The sequence below is a fragment of the Lipotes vexillifer genome, unplaced genomic scaffold, assembly GCF_000442215.2.
Source record: "Lipotes vexillifer unplaced genomic scaffold, Lipotes_vexillifer_v1.1 scaffold722, whole genome shotgun sequence".
NCBI lineage: Eukaryota > Metazoa > Chordata > Mammalia > Artiodactyla > Lipotidae > Lipotes > Lipotes vexillifer.
In genome coordinates this window covers 881590-899838 of record NW_006795213.1, presented here as the reverse complement: position 1 = coordinate 899838, position 18249 = coordinate 881590, and the positions used below count along the sequence as shown (strand labels likewise).

General features: G+C 42.1%; 1 protein-coding gene across 2 annotated transcripts in view; it reads right to left on the bottom strand.

Moving 5' to 3' along the window:
• Positions 1-3576: 3576 nt before the first annotated feature.
• Positions 3577-18249, bottom strand: part of CATSPER2 (cation channel sperm associated 2) — a 15463-nt gene continuing 790 nt past the window's right edge. Inside the window, exons 1-13 of one of the 2 annotated variants that reach the window (XM_007467537.1) lie at positions 17634-17964; positions 17291-17437; positions 16607-16780; positions 16345-16413; positions 12796-12968; positions 12108-12263; positions 11708-11832; positions 10286-10464; positions 9973-10072; positions 9617-9673; positions 6483-6694; positions 5959-6126; positions 3577-3714 (exon numbers count right to left, since the gene is read on the bottom strand). In XM_007467537.1, the coding sequence (XP_007467599.1) occupies positions 3683-3714; positions 5959-6126; positions 6483-6694; positions 9617-9673; positions 9973-10072; positions 10286-10464; positions 11708-11832; positions 12108-12263; positions 12796-12968; positions 16345-16413; positions 16607-16780; positions 17291-17435 (1590 nt within the window). In that variant the 5' untranslated portion in view covers positions 17436-17437; positions 17634-17964 and the 3' untranslated portion in view covers positions 3577-3682. Of the gene's footprint in view, positions 3715-5958; positions 6127-6482; positions 6695-9616; positions 9674-9972; positions 10073-10285; positions 10465-11707; positions 11833-12107; positions 12264-12795; positions 12969-16344; positions 16414-16606; positions 16781-17290; positions 17438-17633; positions 17965-18249 lie in introns of those variants that run through there. The other variant, XM_007467538.1, reaches the window with a different exon arrangement.

Sequence of the window (18249 nt, the reverse complement as noted above, 5' to 3'; positions counted from 1 at the left end):
TTAAAGTATTTAGCACAGTGCCTGGCATTCATTAAAAAAGAGTAAGCACCCATTATGTGCCAGACACTGGTACAGAATAAACATTCACTAAATGTGACTACTATTATTATTAAACTAGCTCAATATGAATTCTTTTATTTGAAACTAAAGAGTCCTAATTAATACAGAAATTGTCACCAAGAAGTAGTGTCTTGAGTGAAAGACCTTTAGAACAAGTATGGAGCTAGCTGAGTCAAGCAGAGAGGGGAACAATGAGGACTCCTTCAACCCAGGAGGGGAAATTCTTGGCACTCCACATGATGATGGAGCAATCAGGTTAAGCAATCTTGTGGCTGCCAAGGATTCAGGCTATCTGCCAACTGAGGATGAAGTGCTTAGGGTTTATAGCAAAGATATCAGCCTTATTCAATACAAGCAAGTTACTGCTTATACTATGGTAAGTTTCAACAAAAGCAAGACAAGTTCCAATCCTCAGATGAGCAAATGGAAACAGAGAAAACCAGAACCAACAAACTGAAATTACGGGGGTCCAGAGCACGATATTAATCAGGTGTGTTGCTAAAGTGAAATGGATTAGATTGGTGGGGTGATTGGAATGCTCTGTGATCTGGCAATTGGAATGGAGATACTTGCAAGGAGCCAAAGGAGTTGAGAAATCTGAAGCATCCTCAATCTCCCAAATCAACCACAGGGCACTTTCTGTCTGATTAGAACAGAGGCCTCCCTTTGTAAAGTGCAACTGTTTTTCTCCCTTTTTGGTTTGCCTTTTGTAACTTAAATATAGATATATATTGCTCATTAAGGATCCAAGCAGTCCCCAGATCTCTTGCAGTTAGGTGGGGGTCAGGTGATTAGTTCCGGCTAATGGATAGTGAATGACCAAAGAATTTAAGAGCTAGTGAATGATGCTCCAGCAATCTCTTCCCTGTTGAGGTAACCTAGAAACCACACATTGAGATGGCAGCGTCATAAGGCCAACTAGCCTAAAGCTCCAGATTATCACACAGCATTTAGAGTAAATTCTCATTTTTGAGTTCTGTTGTAGATTCCTCCGCTCACTAAAATTTATTTGTGACCCCAAAATCAATACCTATGGCATTTTCACAATCATTTACAGACATCTGCAGAGTGGTAAAAAATTTGAGTCGCCTGATGTGTACATTCCCAGCTGAGTTCAAACAAGGCAATACTCCTCTACAGCCATACCACCCTGAATGTGCCCGATCTCATCTCGGAAGCTAAGCATGGTCGGGCCTGGTTAGTACTTGGGTGGGAAACAAGGCAATACTCCACCTTCTTCTCATACTGTAAATCAGTGTCCTTTTCATGATCTATTTAGTGCCACAATTTTAGCATTTTAGTGCTTTTTGTTGGTGATTTCACTGTTTAAAATGGTCCCCCAGCTTAGTGCTGAAGTGCTTTCTAGTGTTCCTAAGCACAGGAAGGCTGTGATGCACCTTACAGAGAAAACGTGTGTTTGATAAACTTTATTCAAGCATGAGTTATAGTGTTGTTGACAGAGGTCAATGCTAATGAATCAACAATATATATTAAATAAGGTGTCCTTAAACAGAAACACCTTACATAAAACACCATACATAAAAAAAAGTTATGTATCCATCCATTGATATTTGACACTGTGAGTGATAATTGAAGATCAAAGGGGGAAACCATGTTCCAAAATAAAAGCTTAATAAAAACCATATGTGAAAAAATTCAGTTGTATCACAATTTCTAAATCCTAACTTCACTTCCAAAATGCTCCTGAGGAACCTTCATACTTACCTGGCATAGAGCCTGAATCTCTTCCTTGACTTGAGAATACTGGTAAAAGTTATAGCAGGGTTATTAGGTTAGGGCAAGGATAAAAAAGGAAGCTGGAGGAGTAATGGATTCATTGCCAGTGGGGCTTGATCCTCAGACCTTAAAATGTTTTTATTTAGTCAGAAAAAAGTTTGGTTTTGTTTTTGAGCAGATGTTATCACACGGCTCTGGGCTGCTAGAAAGATAATTTGGGGGAGAAAACAGAGAGAGGTAAAATCACTGTCTTCATGGAAGTTATTTATTACTTGGGGATCTTATGGGGAGCTAGTTAGAACTGGCAGGGATCTCTGTCTTGTTCATTCATAACAGTTCATTCATAACAGTGTCTGGAACATAGGAAAAATTCAAATTTGTTGAATAAATTCCATTCCAATAGAATTGAAACCAGATCATTTTCGTTAAGGAAGGAGTTAAAGAATGAGGCAGCATGCACAGGCCATTCATTTGAGAAGGTTAACTATAGAAAGCAGGAAGGGATCAGTCATCACATAGCTATAAAGCAGTGCTTTTTGAAACTTTAATGTGCATATGTAACACCTGATTCAACAGGCCCTGAGGATGGGACCTGAGATTCTGCACTTCTCACAAGTCAGGTGAAGCCAATTCTGCTGGTCCTCAGACCACACTTCGAGCAAAGCCACTCAATGATATTGCTCGATGAGCATTTACTTTGTGGATAGCACATGTAAGATTTATTAAATACTTCCTTATTCTGTTTTATTACATTTATTGTATTGATTGCTGGGTTCAATGGATGCTCCAATCCAGATCTTACTGGACCATTCCTTTCTTGAAATTCTAGGGACATTACTCTAGAATGATTATACTCCTGTCTCTTCAGTTCTTCCCTCTCAGGCTTTTGTCTGGCTCCTCCTCCTCCTATCCCTTATGTGTTCCTGTTTCCCAGGTTTCTCTCTCCAGTCCTCATTTCTTCTATTTGTACTTAATGGAAATTCTTTGTTATCTCTATTTGATTCCTTTGGGGTTTCTAGGTATACAACTGTGTCTAAAAATAGTATTTGTAGTTCTTCTTTCCAAGTATTTATTTCTTATTATAAGATTTTAATACAATATTATATATTGACATTTATTTATGTTAAGCACTCAATAAGTGATAGAATTTTTAATAATAAACATGTCTAAAGACTTGAGTCATCCAACAATGGAACATGATCCCCTCTAGATAATAAGTCACCAGTAACTAGAAACATTAAAACATTGGATAATCCCCTTTCAGTGATGTTCTATATAAAAGGTGTTCCTACTCTGACAGGAGATAGATTGACTCTAAAAATTCTGTGAGACATACCGATTTGCCCCCCACCCCGCTACAGAACAGAATCAATGCCCTCAGAAAAGGCAAGGAAATGGAATAAAGGGACGCTCTTTTGGCACAGAAACAGGTGAAAATGATGTTTGATTGAAGTTAATGGTGCCCAGGAGAAGCAATCCTCTTAGAGTAGCAAGGGAAACAACAGTTCTCAATTAGTTACACTCACAGCTCCTGGGGTCTCCTTACCCTCAACCCCCAGGGTCCTGTACCCACCAGTGAGGGAGAAGGTGAAATTAGGACTCTAGCAGGAAGTAGATGCTATAGAAAAGGTGGGGGCTATAGTGACAAAGCCAAAGAGTGAGACTCAGGAGCTGTGGAAAGGGTAGAAAGCCAAGGACCATGGGCCTCACTGGCATCTGAACTTTCACCTGATCTTATATCTTTCAGTATCCCCTATGTCTCAGAGACAGACCACTGTACAATTATCAGCAGGATTTATTAGACATTTATACTTTGAATTCTCCATTTCCAACACTTCCCTTTATTAATTTTTGCCAAAGATAGCGAAGCCATCCGCTGTCAGCTTTACTTGTCTTCAAAATTCATCAGTGCCTGCACTGTAAAGAAACAGACTGTGAAGCTGGAGAGGTAAGAATATTCAGAACATACAAATGTTTGGTGAAGACCCTGTTTTTCTGGGTTCTAGGTTTCCACTCAAAGTTTTACTAATCTTGGGGCGTGCAGGGCTTCCCTGGTGGCGCAGTGGTTGAGAGTCCGCCTGCCGATGCAGGGGATATGGGTTCGTGCTCCGGTCCAGGAAGATCCCACATGCCGCGGAGCAGCTAGGCCCATGAGCCATGGACGCTGAGCCTGCGCGTCTGGAGCCTGTTGCTCCGCAACGGGAGAGGTCACAACAGTGAGAGGCCCGCGTACCGCATAAAAAAAAAAAAAAAAAAGTTTTACTAATCTTTACCCTAAATTAAGCCATATGAGTCTGTCCTCTTTGCCACAGATGAATTAATCAGGATTAAAGAAGCCATCTTGCTACCTTCGCCACCCTTTCACCCTGTTCTCCCCAGAACAAATGGGGAGGCAGGGCTGAGGACAGTTGGAAAGAGCAGGATAACAATGCAATATTCGAAGTAGGCAAAGCCTGTCTGACATCCTGCTCTAAATTCCATGTTCCAATGTTATAAATTCCTCTTATTGCTCTCCTGTGCCCACCACACACACATTCCTCTTCCCCCCATTGATATTTTCACTTGGGGTTGACTTCAGCTAGGTATTAGGAGAATAACACTAATCCACATTAAATTGTTAAAAAAAAATTGCCCCTAATTTTTGTAATTTTAGAGGGAAAATTCATTGATCCAAATTAATCTCTAGGTGGTGAAATCTCAAAGGAGAAATTTAGGGAAAATAATTTTGAGCAAGTAGTTCTCAGCTTAAATCAAACTTTACTATTTTTTTTTAGAGAATTTTAAAAAATTTATTTTATTTTTGGCTGTGTTGTCTTCATTGCTGCACGAGGGCTTTCTCTAGTTGTGGCAAGCAGGGGCTACTCTTTGTTGTGGTGTGCGGGCTTCTCATTGTGGTGGTGTCTCTTGTTGCAGAGCACGGGCTCTAGGTGCACAGGCTTCAGTAGTTGTGGCACACGGTATCAGTAGTTGTGGCTCGTGGGCTCTAGAGCACAGGCTCAGTAGTTGTGGCGCACGGGCTTAGTTCCTCTGCAGCATGTGGGATTTTCTCGGAACAGGGCTCGAACCCATGTCCCCTGCATTGGCAGGCAGATTCTTAACCTCTGCACCACCAGGAAGTCCCAACTTTACTATTTTTTTTAAACATTTATTTATTTATTTGGCTGTGTCGGGTCTTAGTTGCGGCACACAGGATCTTCATTGCGGCACGCGGGCTTCTCTAGCTGTGGCACGCATGCTCAGTAGTTGCGGCACATGGGCTTAGTTGCCCCATGGCATGTGGAATTTTAGCTCCCCGACCAGGGATCAAATCTGCGTCCCCTGCATTTGAAGGCGGTTTCTTAACCACTGGACCACCAGGGAAGTCCTAAACTTTACTATTTTAATCACATATTTTCTCTGCATAGGCTTGACTCTAGAAGGGACTGAAAGAAAGAGGAATCTGTAATTCATAAACCTCTTGAGGACAGTGGGCACTTGTGGGCTTTCTGCTGCCTAATCCCCATAGCTATTGAACTTGAGCCTGAGGCCCTTACTGTTGAGGTCTGAAAGGTGACCTTCAAAGAGAAGAAACACGTACAAAAGTGGGCAGGCTGGGGCTTCCCTGGTGGCGCAGTGGTTGAGAGTCCGCCTGCCGATGCAGGGGACACGGGTTCGTGCCCCGGTCCGGGAGGATCCCACATGCCACAGAGCGGCTGGGCCCGTGAGCCATGGCCGCTGAGCCTGGCGCGTCCGGAGTCTGTGCTCCGCAACGGGAGAGGCCACAACAGTGAGAGGCCTGCGTATCGCAAAACAAACAAACAACAACAAAAAAAAAAAAAGGGGGGGGGGGCAGGCTGCCCAAATAGAGTGAGAGCCCACCTTATCCTAATTTCCAGCAGCTGGAACTGGATACTCTTCTCTTGTGAAATAAGCTCTCAGACCTAACAGGATTTAGGTGTCCCCTACCAGAGAAGAAGGGTTGCCAGGTCCTCACTAGGTTAGAAGAAATCTGGACATATGCCCAGAATGTGACATACTAAACCGTGAATTTGCCTTTTTTAGGTGTGAGTGGAAATTCAGAGGCTGAGGTGCCAAAATAGCAAACACTCTTCTTCTCCCCAGTTATATATGCTACTCCAATGGACTTAACTCCTGGTCTCCATGGCTGCCCTAAATCCATACCTGCAAACTCTTGCAACCGCTTACGCTCCTCTAGGTTATACTGCAGCTTTTCTAGCAACTCAAAATATCGTAAGAGTGAGTCCCTAGGCCAAACAACACGTTCATCCTGATCCATATCCATTAGCCCAGGCAGATTCTGGTGCACATGAGTCTCCCAGTCCAACTGACCTGGAGGGAGAAATGCTTCTCAAAAACATATCTAGATTCATGGAAGTTGGATAAAAGCTGATAAACTCTATGGGGGCAGGCGAGGAGAAAGCAGGGATGAAAGAGGATATAGGGAGGAGAGAGAGAAAAGTATGTATCACCAAGACACCACTTCTACAATAAACAGAGAGCCACAACCATACTTTTCCAAAGTGCAGCAGAAGCACAGGGGAAATGAAGAAGCGTGAAGAAAGGCCAGAAAATCGGACTGGTGGAGAAAATCGGGAAATGTGCATAGTGGGAGAGCTCCTGTTAGGAATGGGATGTCTCATGGAGAAGAGGAGTCTGAGTTCAACTGGGAGAACCCCTCGGCTTACCAATAGGGTCATAATATCTGGAGCCAGAAGAGGAGGAACAGTAGGAAGATGAAGATGAGGAGGAAGAGGAAGATGCAGAGTTCTTCACTTTTGACAGGGACTTCTTTGTTTTTGACTTAGATGCTCTTGAACTCTCTTTAGTGGCACTGTGTTTGGACTCTTCTTTAGAAGCTTCTGTTAAGTCCAAAGATTCCCCTTGTTGATTGGCATCTCTGCAAGTGAAAGGCAAAATTTTATTGCTTCAAATACATTTACACAATATGGCTGGTTCTTTCGTCATTCTGATTCTGGCCCTGGCCTAAAGCTAGGAGTTAAGGCAATGAAGGCCAAACTGCTCCCAAAATCTAAGTTTAAGCACATCCAACCTAAATTATCCCGTGTCATGTACCCCTATTAGTGCCCCTCACCACATAACGTCTGTGCTCAATCTTACTCGGGCTTCCACGTTCCACACCCCACCTTATTTTGCAAAGTTTTAGCCCACCACCCCTTGGCCCTATGCCTATTACACCACAACTATAGCCTCTGCCCCCTCGATTCCATCTCTTAATATTAGAGGGAACTTGGGCTCAGCTCTTTATATCTTCTCCACCTACAGTTGCTCCTTTGGTGATCTCATCTGCTGAGTTCAAATGCCTACCAGATGCAAATTTAAGCCTCTTGTCCAGACCTCACTCCTTAATCCAGACTTATATATACAACTTTTACTCACTTAGCACCACTTGAATATCTAAGGACATCTCAAATTCAATCAAAACTGAACTCTTTGCCCACCAAACCTCTTCCACCCACAGCCCTCCCCATCTCAGCTAATCAACCCTTCCAGTTGCTTGGGTCAGAACTTTCATCCTTAATTCTTCTCTCATACCCCACATCCAATCCATCAAGAAAGCCTGTTGAGGGCTTCCCTGGTGGCACAGTGGTTAAGAATCTGCCTGCCAATGCAAGGGACACGGGTTCGAGCCCTGGCCCGGGAAGATCCCACGTGCCGCGGAGCAACTAAGGCCATGCGCCACAACTACTGAGCCTGAGCTCTAGAGCCTGCAAGCCACAACTACTGAGCCCACGTGCCACAACTACTGAAGCCTGTGCGCCTAGAGCCTGTGCTCTGCAACAAGAGAAGCCATGACAATGAGAAGCCCGCACACCACAACGAAGAGTAGCCCCGGATCACCCCAACTAGAGAAAGCCCGTGCACAGCAATGGAGACCCAACACAGCCAAAAATAAAAAATAAAATAAAATAAATAAATAATTTTTTAAAAAAAAGAAAGCCTGTTGACTCTACCTTCAAAATATATCTTTTCTCACTAGTACCACTGGTACCACTCTGGTCTGAGCCATCAATGCCTCTTGCCTGTATAGCAGCATAGCCTCCTAACTCATCTCTCTGCTTCTTATTTTATCTTCCCTCAGTTTATCATCAACACAGCAACCAGACTAATCCTTCTTAAAGGTAAGTCACTGCATGTCACTGCTCCGCTATGTTCCCCATTTCACCCGAAATCAAAGCCTAAGTCCTCACAGTGGTCCCCACAGCCCTACAGGATCAGGTCCCCATTACCTCTCTGACCTCATCTCCTATCATTCTCCCCCCCTACTTACTCTGCTTCAGTCACAGTAGCTTCCTTGCTATTTCTCAAACACACCAGGCATGCTTCTGTTTTAGGACCCTTGTACTAGCTGTTCCCTCTGCCTATAATACTCTTCCCATAGATATCCACATAGTAATCCCCTGACCTCCTCCAAGTCTTTGCTCAAATGTTACCTTTTCAGAGGCCACCCTGACTACCTTGTTTAAAATTACAACCCAGGGCTTCCCTGGTGGCGCAGTGGCTGAGAATCTGCCTGCTAATGCAGGGGTGACGGGTTTGAGCCCTGGTCTGGGAAGATCCCACATGCTGCGGAGCAACTAGGCCCATGAGCCACAACTACTGAGCCTGCGCGTCTGGAGCCTGTGCTCCGCAACAGGAGAGGCCACGATAGTGAGTGGCCCCCGCTTGCCACAACTAGATAAAGCCCTCGCACAGAAATGAAGACCCAATGCAGCCAAAAATAAATAAATAAAAAGCCAAGCATTTGAAGCCCTTTAAAAAAAAAAAAAAACCCATATGCAACCCCCCCTCTTATACTCCAATCCCCCTTAACCTGTTCTACTTTTTACTTTTTTATAATGCTTATCCTATTTTTAAATTTGTTTTTTATTGAAGTATAGTTGAGTTACAATGTTGTGTTAATTTCTGCTTATAGCAAAGTGACTCAGTTATACACACATATATACATTCTTTTTATATTCAAGGCTTATATTTTAATGTGCTAATTTTCTTATTAATATGATTATTGTTTACTGTCTCTTTCCTCCTACTAGTATATAATCTCCATGAGAACAAGCATTATTATTTATTTTGTTCACTGATATACTCTGACCAACAAATAAGCATTCAATAATTATTTGTTGATGGATTTCTTATTTCTCCGTCTGCTCTCTTGTCCACTGCTGAACACTCAGGGTCTTGAATAACATGTTTCATGGAAGGTACTTTTATTAGTTTCCTGTGGCTGCTGTAGGAAATTACCACAAACTTGGTAGCTTAAAACAACAGAAATTTATTCTCTCACAATTTTGGAAGCCAGAAGTCTGAAACCAATGTGTCAACAGGGCCATGCTCCCTTTGGAATCTCAAAGGGAGAAGGTTCCTTGCTTCTTCTTGCTTCTGGCAGTTGCCTTGCATCCACTGGCTTCCTTTGGCTTGTAGTTGCATCACTCCGATCTCTATCTCTATCTCTATCTTGACATCTTCTCCTATTCTCTATGTCTATGTCTTCTCTCCTGTCTCTTAAAACCAGTGACCCCTGTCACTGGATTTATGGCCCACCTGGATAATCCAGAATGATCACATCTCAAGATCCTTAATTTAACTGCATCTGCAAAGACCCTTTTTCCAAATAAGGTCATGTTCACAGGTTCCGGGAATTAGAACATGGACATATCTTTTTGGAGGCCACCATTCAACCCACTACAATAAATAGTTATTGAATGAATGAATTCTCTCTCAAAGCCAATCTTCACCTTTGGTTTCCTACCCTTTCCTCCTTTCATGTGTGTCCATCCCACTTCACATATACACTCCTAACCTGGCATCCATTTTGCTAATGCTTGACCTCTGTGCCTCAGGGATTAGGTTTTGTCTCCTGCAAAACAAAAAACACAAAAGAGTGAAGAGAGTTACACTGAAGCAGGAGTGTAGTAAGGAAAAAAGAATTCTGATCATCAAGTAAGGAGAATAAGTTGTAGTAAAGGAGTGAAAAAGAGCGGGGAAGCCCTGACAGTGGTTAAAGAATCAGGCAATATTTTAGAGCTGGGGAATTCTAACTCTGAGGCAAATCTGTCATAAAGGGGAAAATGGCACTGCGGCCAAGGAGCGGAAACAGAGAATGAGATCAGGGCACCCTCAAGAACTAAAGCTGGGTTTGAAAATGGGGAAGCAGACCTCTGGATAATCTGCCGCTTGAATATGTCGGCTTTGTGCTGCACCTCCAGGTGTGTCATCTCCTCGTTCAGCTCATTTCTGATATTCTGAAAGTTAGTAACTGCCCCAAAGGGCCATTAGGAGTTGGGAGATGGTGGTGACTAGACATGGTGAGAGGGCTTGGGTAGGGAGAAACCAAGTGAAATATCCATTCCAGGCCCCACACCTTCCTGTTACATCAGGTTCTCTCTCTCCATAATTCACCAATCCTAGCTTTCGCTCTAATTTCTTCCCAAACAACCCTCTCACCAAGTTTCACCTCTTCTATGCTTACCCATCATGGCTACTATGATGTTTCGAAAGATAATGGAACCAAGTAACAACCAGAGGATGACATAGATGCTGCTGAAGGTACGGCTGACTTCAGGCACCTTCCAGGTATCCTGAAGCAGTGCATACCAATGATCCATAGTAAAGAGAATGAACACTGTCACTACAGAATTCAGCAGGTCCCTAAAGAAAAAGGAGGTGTGTGTATAGACAGAGAGAGCTAATTCTCTAAGAAACACTATCATTCTTACTCTCAAAGCAACATAAGAGCATTTCTTTGTCGTATGCTCTGACTTTAGCCCCTTTTCTACCATATACTCAATTTTTTACCTAATCTTTCTTCAGTTTGAGATTGTTTTATTAGGTTTTCCTTTATCATGAATAACCTATGAATAGCTCTCACCATTTCATCAGTACGTGGGGCACAGTAGGTGTTTAATACATAGGTATTAACTGAATGTTTAAAAATGGAATCACCAACTACACATCATTTTTTTCTAAGTTCATTCTCCACTGTTCTATGGACTCCGCCTAACGGAAAGTCACAAGTTTAGCAAACATCGTGCCTACTTAGTTTGCTGGCATGAACTGACAGTCAAGTAAATGGGTGGATATGTGACATAAACATGTGACTCCAAATAATGAATGATAATGAATATATCACAAAAGGTCTCAGGAAGATATCTAAATTTTCCTTCTTATCCCTCAATATACAGATAACTGAAAACATCAGAGCCTGAACAGAATGAATTCTAGGACTTCCCCAAGTCAATACTCTTACAAAACTACCTGTTAGTCTAAGATAGAGACCTGAGAGGTGCTGACAAGATTGGATTCCAATTCACAAATAACACTGTCTCCTCTAAATCCAAATTGACTTTCTACTAGTAATCAGTGTCCTCTAGACAAAAAGCTTATCAGGATTTTACTTTTGAAAGAATTTAAGTATGTGCATGTGTAATCTCTACATTTAAGAGACTGGGGTAAAACCAGTGACCATGTTTGAGGTCATAGTAACATTTACTGATCACTTACAATGTGTGAAATGCTGTGCTAAATGCTTAAATGAATTACCTCATTTATCCCTACACTCTTATGAAGTAGTACTACTTTTAATCCCATTTTTCAAAAGAGGTACCTGAGACAGAAACCAGGGCTTAACCCCTGGAGTATACTGCTATTTAAAGGTGAGGCTAAGTTTGAATTTGCAAAACCCAAAGCAAACCAGGAATACCTGACCTATCCTCAAAATTGGAGCTAATACCACTCACTATTCCTTTGCTTTCTCTTTACCTCTCCTTACTGTGTTCTATTCCCGTTTCTTACAATATATTATACTTTTTGTATTACTGTACTTTGGACTAGCTTCCCAGTCTCATGCCCAAACCCTCTCCCTCAACCCAGGCTTCCCCCCAGTCCTGCCTACGAGAAGAACATGTGATACTCCAGGTCCTGGCGAGTTGAACGGGTGTAATTCTCGAAGAAGTAGACACCAGCCACGGCAAAAATGTAGAAGAAGATGAGCAGCAACATCAAGAGGAAGGTCATGCTCTAGAGGCCATGACCTTGAGTCAGAGCTGGGCCAGACTAGGCTGATCTCCACCTACAGCCTAGTCAGACCCACCCTGGAAATCCCCCACCAAACCCTCACTTCTAGCCTGAGCCCAGTCATCTCTAGAACACAGCAGCCTGTCCCTAGCCCTTTCTCACCGACAACATCTCACAGGGTCTTTCATTGCCTTCTTTCATCCACCCAGACTGTTTCATGTTAAACCCCCATGTTTATCCACCTTGCCCACTTGATACAGCTGCAGCAGTCAAATCACCTTGAGGGCCCTGACCAGGGCCAAAATAATGACTCGAACTTGACGGAATCGTGCAAAGAGTTTAAGAGACCTTAGCACCCGGCAGATCCTCAGCAACTGGAGCCATACGGAATGGCTTGTTACCCCTACCAGCACCACAACCTCAGGAATCAGGGACTGTAGGAAACAGACAGATCATGAGTAAAATATACCCCAAAGCACCCACGCACAGTTGCCCCTTCTTTATCTCTTCATTGTCATAGTTCCTTGGTCATTATCCTTTGAAAAGCATTCTCTGGGGACTGTTTCCTATTCAGCCTTTCTATAAGAAATTACTTAAACCCTGCACTTCAACTTGCTCAGACATTAAAAGGGGATAAATACAGTGCTTAACTCATTGGGTTGTTGTGGAGCTCAAATTTTAAGAAATGCATGAAAAAAAGGATAGTTTCTGACATTTAGTAAGTGGTTAGTAACTGGCAGATGTTATTGCTGGGGTTAATGTTGTGATCAGATTCTTCCTTGCTCCTAATACCAACAACTCCTACCATGCCTGACTTTTAGAGAAGAAAAAAATCAAAATAAGGAGGTTAGGTACATTTCTATTTGTTTCTTCCTGTGCTCTAAGTATCTTAACTTTTCTTGTCTTTGATTCACATAGGCACATTTCTCAGCCCAGTAAACTAATTTTCAGGATATCTATCCTTACCAATATGGTGACAACAAAGTCAAAGACATTCCAGGCATTCTTCCAGAAGAGGAAAAAGCTGGATAGCCACATAAGAAGGATCTCCAAGATGAAAACAAGCAAGATGAACCAAGCTGCCACCTCCAAAGTCAGCTTCAGTGGCCACAGTTGGGTATTTGAGGATTCGAGCAATTCTGTGAGAATAGAGCCAAGGATGAGTAAAGGGTAAAGAAGCAGGAAGCTGAATGATAGAGAATGATCAGCAACTGTTAAAAACCACAGTTGTGCCCACTGCTATGCCATTTTTCTTTTGAGTTTCTCTTCTTAATGCAGTTGTTGCTTCAGCCTGTGAAATTCAGGGGAGGATAGAATTGAACATGAAAAATCGCTACAACTCATCTCCTGCTGGTACTGGTACGTGCAACAGCTGCAAGTTACTGCCTTCCCACTCTGGGGTCAGAGAGCCACCAAGGGATTGCTCTCTTAATGACCACCAACCCTGTCTGTTCTGTTACCCTGGTACCAAACTTCATGAAGAAGCAATAGGCCTTGAGAAAAGAACGCAAATGTAGGGCCATGATATGGAAAGTGTTTTATAACATATCTAGGAACGAGAAGCCAGATTCATGGGGCATATTAGGTTATAATAAGAAATTACTTGGTTCTTTGTTACTTTTAAAGCTTCCCCTTTCTACTCTGCCTAAAATTGATTTTATTCTGCAAAGCAAATTGAATCCTATACTTTCTCTCTAGAACCTAATTATTTGCTGACTTCAATTCCTTAACTCATTTGCCTTCATCTTTCAACCCTCTTCACCTCTTCTATACATTTAATAGATGTATATCATGCTATTAAAAAAAGCACTGAGATCAAAATAGGTTTAAAAGCTAAATAAAATTTTCTCTTTGAAACAGAACAATCTGAGAGCCTCCAAATGCACTATGACTGATATGCCTGGCAGTTAATAGAAACAAGAGAATACTCAATCACCCTGAACAACACAAATGGCCGTGTAGATTTTGACACTTACAGTTTTAAATTGTTATTGCTTTTAGCAATGTTTTGGCTAATTACATTAACGAAGTAAGGAACACTGATGTTGAAATACAACTTAATGAAGAGCAAAAGAGTAATTCTGCAAGTTTATCTCAAGACAATCTTCATCAGATTCTATAAATTCCATTCATCTGATAGAAAATTTTATATGGCACATCAAGCTATCTCTAGAACCTCAAAAATCAGTGTTTAAATTATAATAATGTTGTACTCAGTTTTGTTGGAAATAAGGACTATTCACACTCACAATGTGTTATTTTCAGAGAAGGGCTTGCAAATGAGCCAAATCTTTTTCTTTTCTCACCATTTAGAAACAAAATATGAAAATTATAAAAATAAATCCATTGATGTTTAAAGTGCAAAGTAGAATTACCAATATCATTGTGGAAGATTTTTTTTCTATTTTTTTATGCCCAAACACATAATTAAATTTCCACCTACACTTTAACATATAACATGTATTTAACATACAATACACAATGTTGTAAACCTAAAACTAATATACGTTATATCTAAACTTTTTAAAAGAAACAGAAAATTTAGAAATATAATACATAGGGAATTCCCTGGCAGTCCAGGGTCCAGTGGTTCGGACTCGGTGCTTTCACTGCCATGGGCACAGGTTCAATCCCTGGTCAGGCAACTAAGATCCTGCAAGCCACCTGACACAGACAAAAACACCCCCAAAAACCATAAATTAAATATATTTGATCCCCAAACCGAACTTAATATATAATGTCACTTAAAAATTCATTTGTAGACAAATCATATATTTTCTTTAAAAAAAGCATGATCACTTATAAAATGGTAAAAGTAAAAATTTGCTTACATTTTATGATTATTAAAATTATATAATAAACACTAAAATATATTTAGCAACGTTAGTCTAAATTATCATTTTTACTTCAACTTGCTTCTCCATATCACAGAAAAAATGTGATAAAATAAAATGATTAAAATTACTATGGAGGTTTTCAAGGTTATATATGTTTTTCTGGGAAACAAAATCATAAGACGAAAAAGATTGGGGAGCTTTGATCTAGAGAACTGTTTGTTCCTTACCTATAACAACATTCTTTATGATCTGGAAAATTGCTTTTTAAAAGTCTAAACAAAATCTTAATATTTATCACACGAATTAGTCTATTCAAAGACATCTGTTAGTCACAAATTATTTCCCTTTGCAAAATCCCTCTTGCCTTTCTACCATGAGAATGTACTTAATAAGATACAATTTTCATGAGCTTGCCAGGTGATTCCCATTCAGGCAATCCACCTAACCTCTGGCACAGTGATCATGTTTCATATTCAGCGGTTTTACCAAAAATGGTTAGTGCTATTCTATTTTGATTTGTCTGTTAGATCCAGGGAATCCCATATATTTACTGCTATTTACTTTATTCCAAGGCTGAAATCTATATCTCTAATCCCACAGGGCAAATACTTGCCAATTATCATTATCAACAAGAAACAGGAAATGTGGGTGACTAAATTTAAAACCCTCATCACTGTGCGGAGGAAATAAAACAGTTCAAAGCATATAGTATATCGCAGTTGGTCAATGACATCAAATACTGTTGTGTATTTAAATGCCCTTGACCTGATTCCATTAAAAGACTATTTTTTTAAATTTACTTTTTATTTTTATTATTTATTTTTTGGCTGTGTTGGATCTTCGTTGCTGCGAGGGCTTTCTCTAGTTGCGGTGAGTGGGGGCTACTCTTTGTTGCAGTGCAGGGGCTTCTCTTAGGGCTCTAGAGCACAGGCTCAGTCGTTGTGGTGCACAGGCTTAGTTGCTCCGTGGCATGTGGGATCTTCCCGGACCAGGGTTTGAACCCATGTCTCCTGCACTGGCAGGCAGATTTTTAACCACTGCGCCACCAGGCGAGTCCAAAAGACTATTTTTAAAGTGGGAAACTTCCCCCAAATAGTGAGGATGAAACAAGGAAGTGAGTACTTCTATTGTCCTTTCTGAGCAGTTTGAGATGATAATCAAATGAGGTTATTGATTCTCCAAACATTCTTTTGCTTTTAATACATTTCATAAAATTTATGATTGGTTTTAGAGTCATCTACTCTTTAAGTCATTTTTTGGCTCATCTAATATCTTAGTTGTAACTTTACATACATTGTGAGTTTTCTTATTTGTACTTAATCTTTCTAAACATATTTGTAAAAATGTAAATGTTGGATCACTTGCTGATAGGTACCGATATCTCTATTAGAAAAGATTCATTCAAATTATTAGACTAACACAAGAAATGCAACTGGTCTTCCCATCTCCAATTCCTTGCGAGACTACTACACCCCACCTCTAAGTGTCTACACTACCTTCTATCTACTACACTTGAGAGCCCTTCAAATGTTTCTAGGTCTTAGCAGTTGCACAAATCCTACTCCAAAAGACTTAATATAATTGTCCCTATCACAATTCAAATAACATTTAAATGTGTAAAATGATCAACTTAAAAGGAAAAATGACTCCGACCCTTTCATTCAATGTGAGTTCTCACCTATTTCAACCATCAGTACAACTGTATTCAGAAAGATGAGGAAGATGATAAAGTTTCTGAAGAGAGGACCTGTTTTCTCTTAAGAAAACATAGAGTGGAGTTCTTTTTGGTTTAGGCAGGTGACATAATTAGGTCAAGAACAGAACCAGTGAGAATGAGAAGAAAATGGAGTTTGGGAAGGGAAAAATAAGTCAATAGGCAGATGATGAGGCAAGAGAGACCGTAAAGCCATGGCATAAAAATGAGTGGCATGAAAGGATACACTCAAGGACCCATCCAGCCCACAAGGAAAGCGGTGGACTCTCGCTGTAGCGCACTCGAAGGGTGCTCATCAGTCTCTGGGCATGTGTAATCCGTTCTACATGACGAGGCTTTATGGAGAAGCGCACAAGCTGGTGTTGATCTCCCAACATAAGTTTCTTCTGACAGGAAGGATCTACACCAAAAATTTAAAAAAGGGACAGTGGATAAATATAAAAAGAAGTCTTTGGGAGTATCAGGAGCAGGTAGGATTGGGGGCAGGAACACTGGTTACATAATGGGCCCCCTAGTGCAGGGGCTTACCTTGCTGCTCCTTCACACAGCGACTAATACTATTTTGGAGTACGAGCTCACCTATTGCTTATGACCAACACTGTCCATGCCCAGAATAAAGGCTGCAGGTTCAACCCTCAAAGTTTTAAGTGTCTTTGGTAGAAACTTCCAAGTCAGCCAGGGCTAATAGTTACCCTAGGCCTAAAAGTGAGTGACATGGGTTCCATCTCCTGGATCCAGAGTTTTATTTATAAAGCCTTTGATTTATCAAGTTTGGTGTAACTTCCAAACTAGCAACCAAACCAATCTCCCCTGAATTTTCCACCCTTAAAATTGCCTCCCTGCTTCCTACTCTTTGGAGGGCGTGGATGGGAGTCTTAAATTCATCCTAGTGAAGAAACAGGCTGCTGACCAAGTATCTCTCGAATAGTGTGCCGTGGCACAGCTTGGCTCAAGCCGTGCAGATGCTCAAGGAGAGAGAAAGTATCAATGAGTCGGGAACGAATGGCATCAGCCCGGGGCAGTTGCATGTGTCCTACTGGGTGATAAGTGGCCATGTCTGTTAAGAAAATAAAAGAATCGAGTGTCATTTCATTTTTGAAGTTGCACCAAGCCTTAGAGGTTCTCTTCCCTTCCTCCCAACCTCTTTGCCCTTAAGAAGACAAACACATTGTACCCAGACTCAAGGCTTTTTGAAACAAATGAGACAGGAGTCATTACAGAGAATCTGCGTAGTTGACTAAGTGGACAGACACCTTCACCTGTGTGACAGCATTTCTAGTTAAAAGCAGCAGCCACAAAGAGCAGGAGTCCCGGGGTTGGACAAAGAGGAATTCAGGCACCACCTGGACCTGAGGGCATCAGGTAATGCAATGAGGTGGGTCAGTGGGAGGGCTTAGGACTGCCGCCAAAAGAAAGACCGAGTTAAGAGGAACTGGACAAAATGCAACAGCCTGACATTTTGAAAATGTGTCCCGTCCCAAGTGTGTCCACTCCAACGCGCTCCCTCGGGTGCCAGCTCCCTCTCTCAATTCCCACTTCTGGGCCTCACCTTTGCCCAGGCTCTCTTCCGCCTACTCAGCACTGACTTCACTCCTCCGCCTCCGGCTCTGACGCCCCCTGAGCTTGGCTCTCCCCACGCGGGGCGAGCTCAGGGTCGGCTCCCAGCGCCGCAAGTCCTGCTCCGCCAGCCCGCCCGCTCCCGGGTTCCGGATCGCCCCGGGCCCACCCCCAGCACCAGGTCCAGGCGCCAGCACCGTCCCGGCCTCACTCGCCCCGGCGCCCGTCGCCTCCGCCCAGGCCCGCTCTCCGGCCACTCGGCCGTTACCAGCTGGTCCCGCCCGCCCGACGCAGGCGCCGCACAGCCAATCG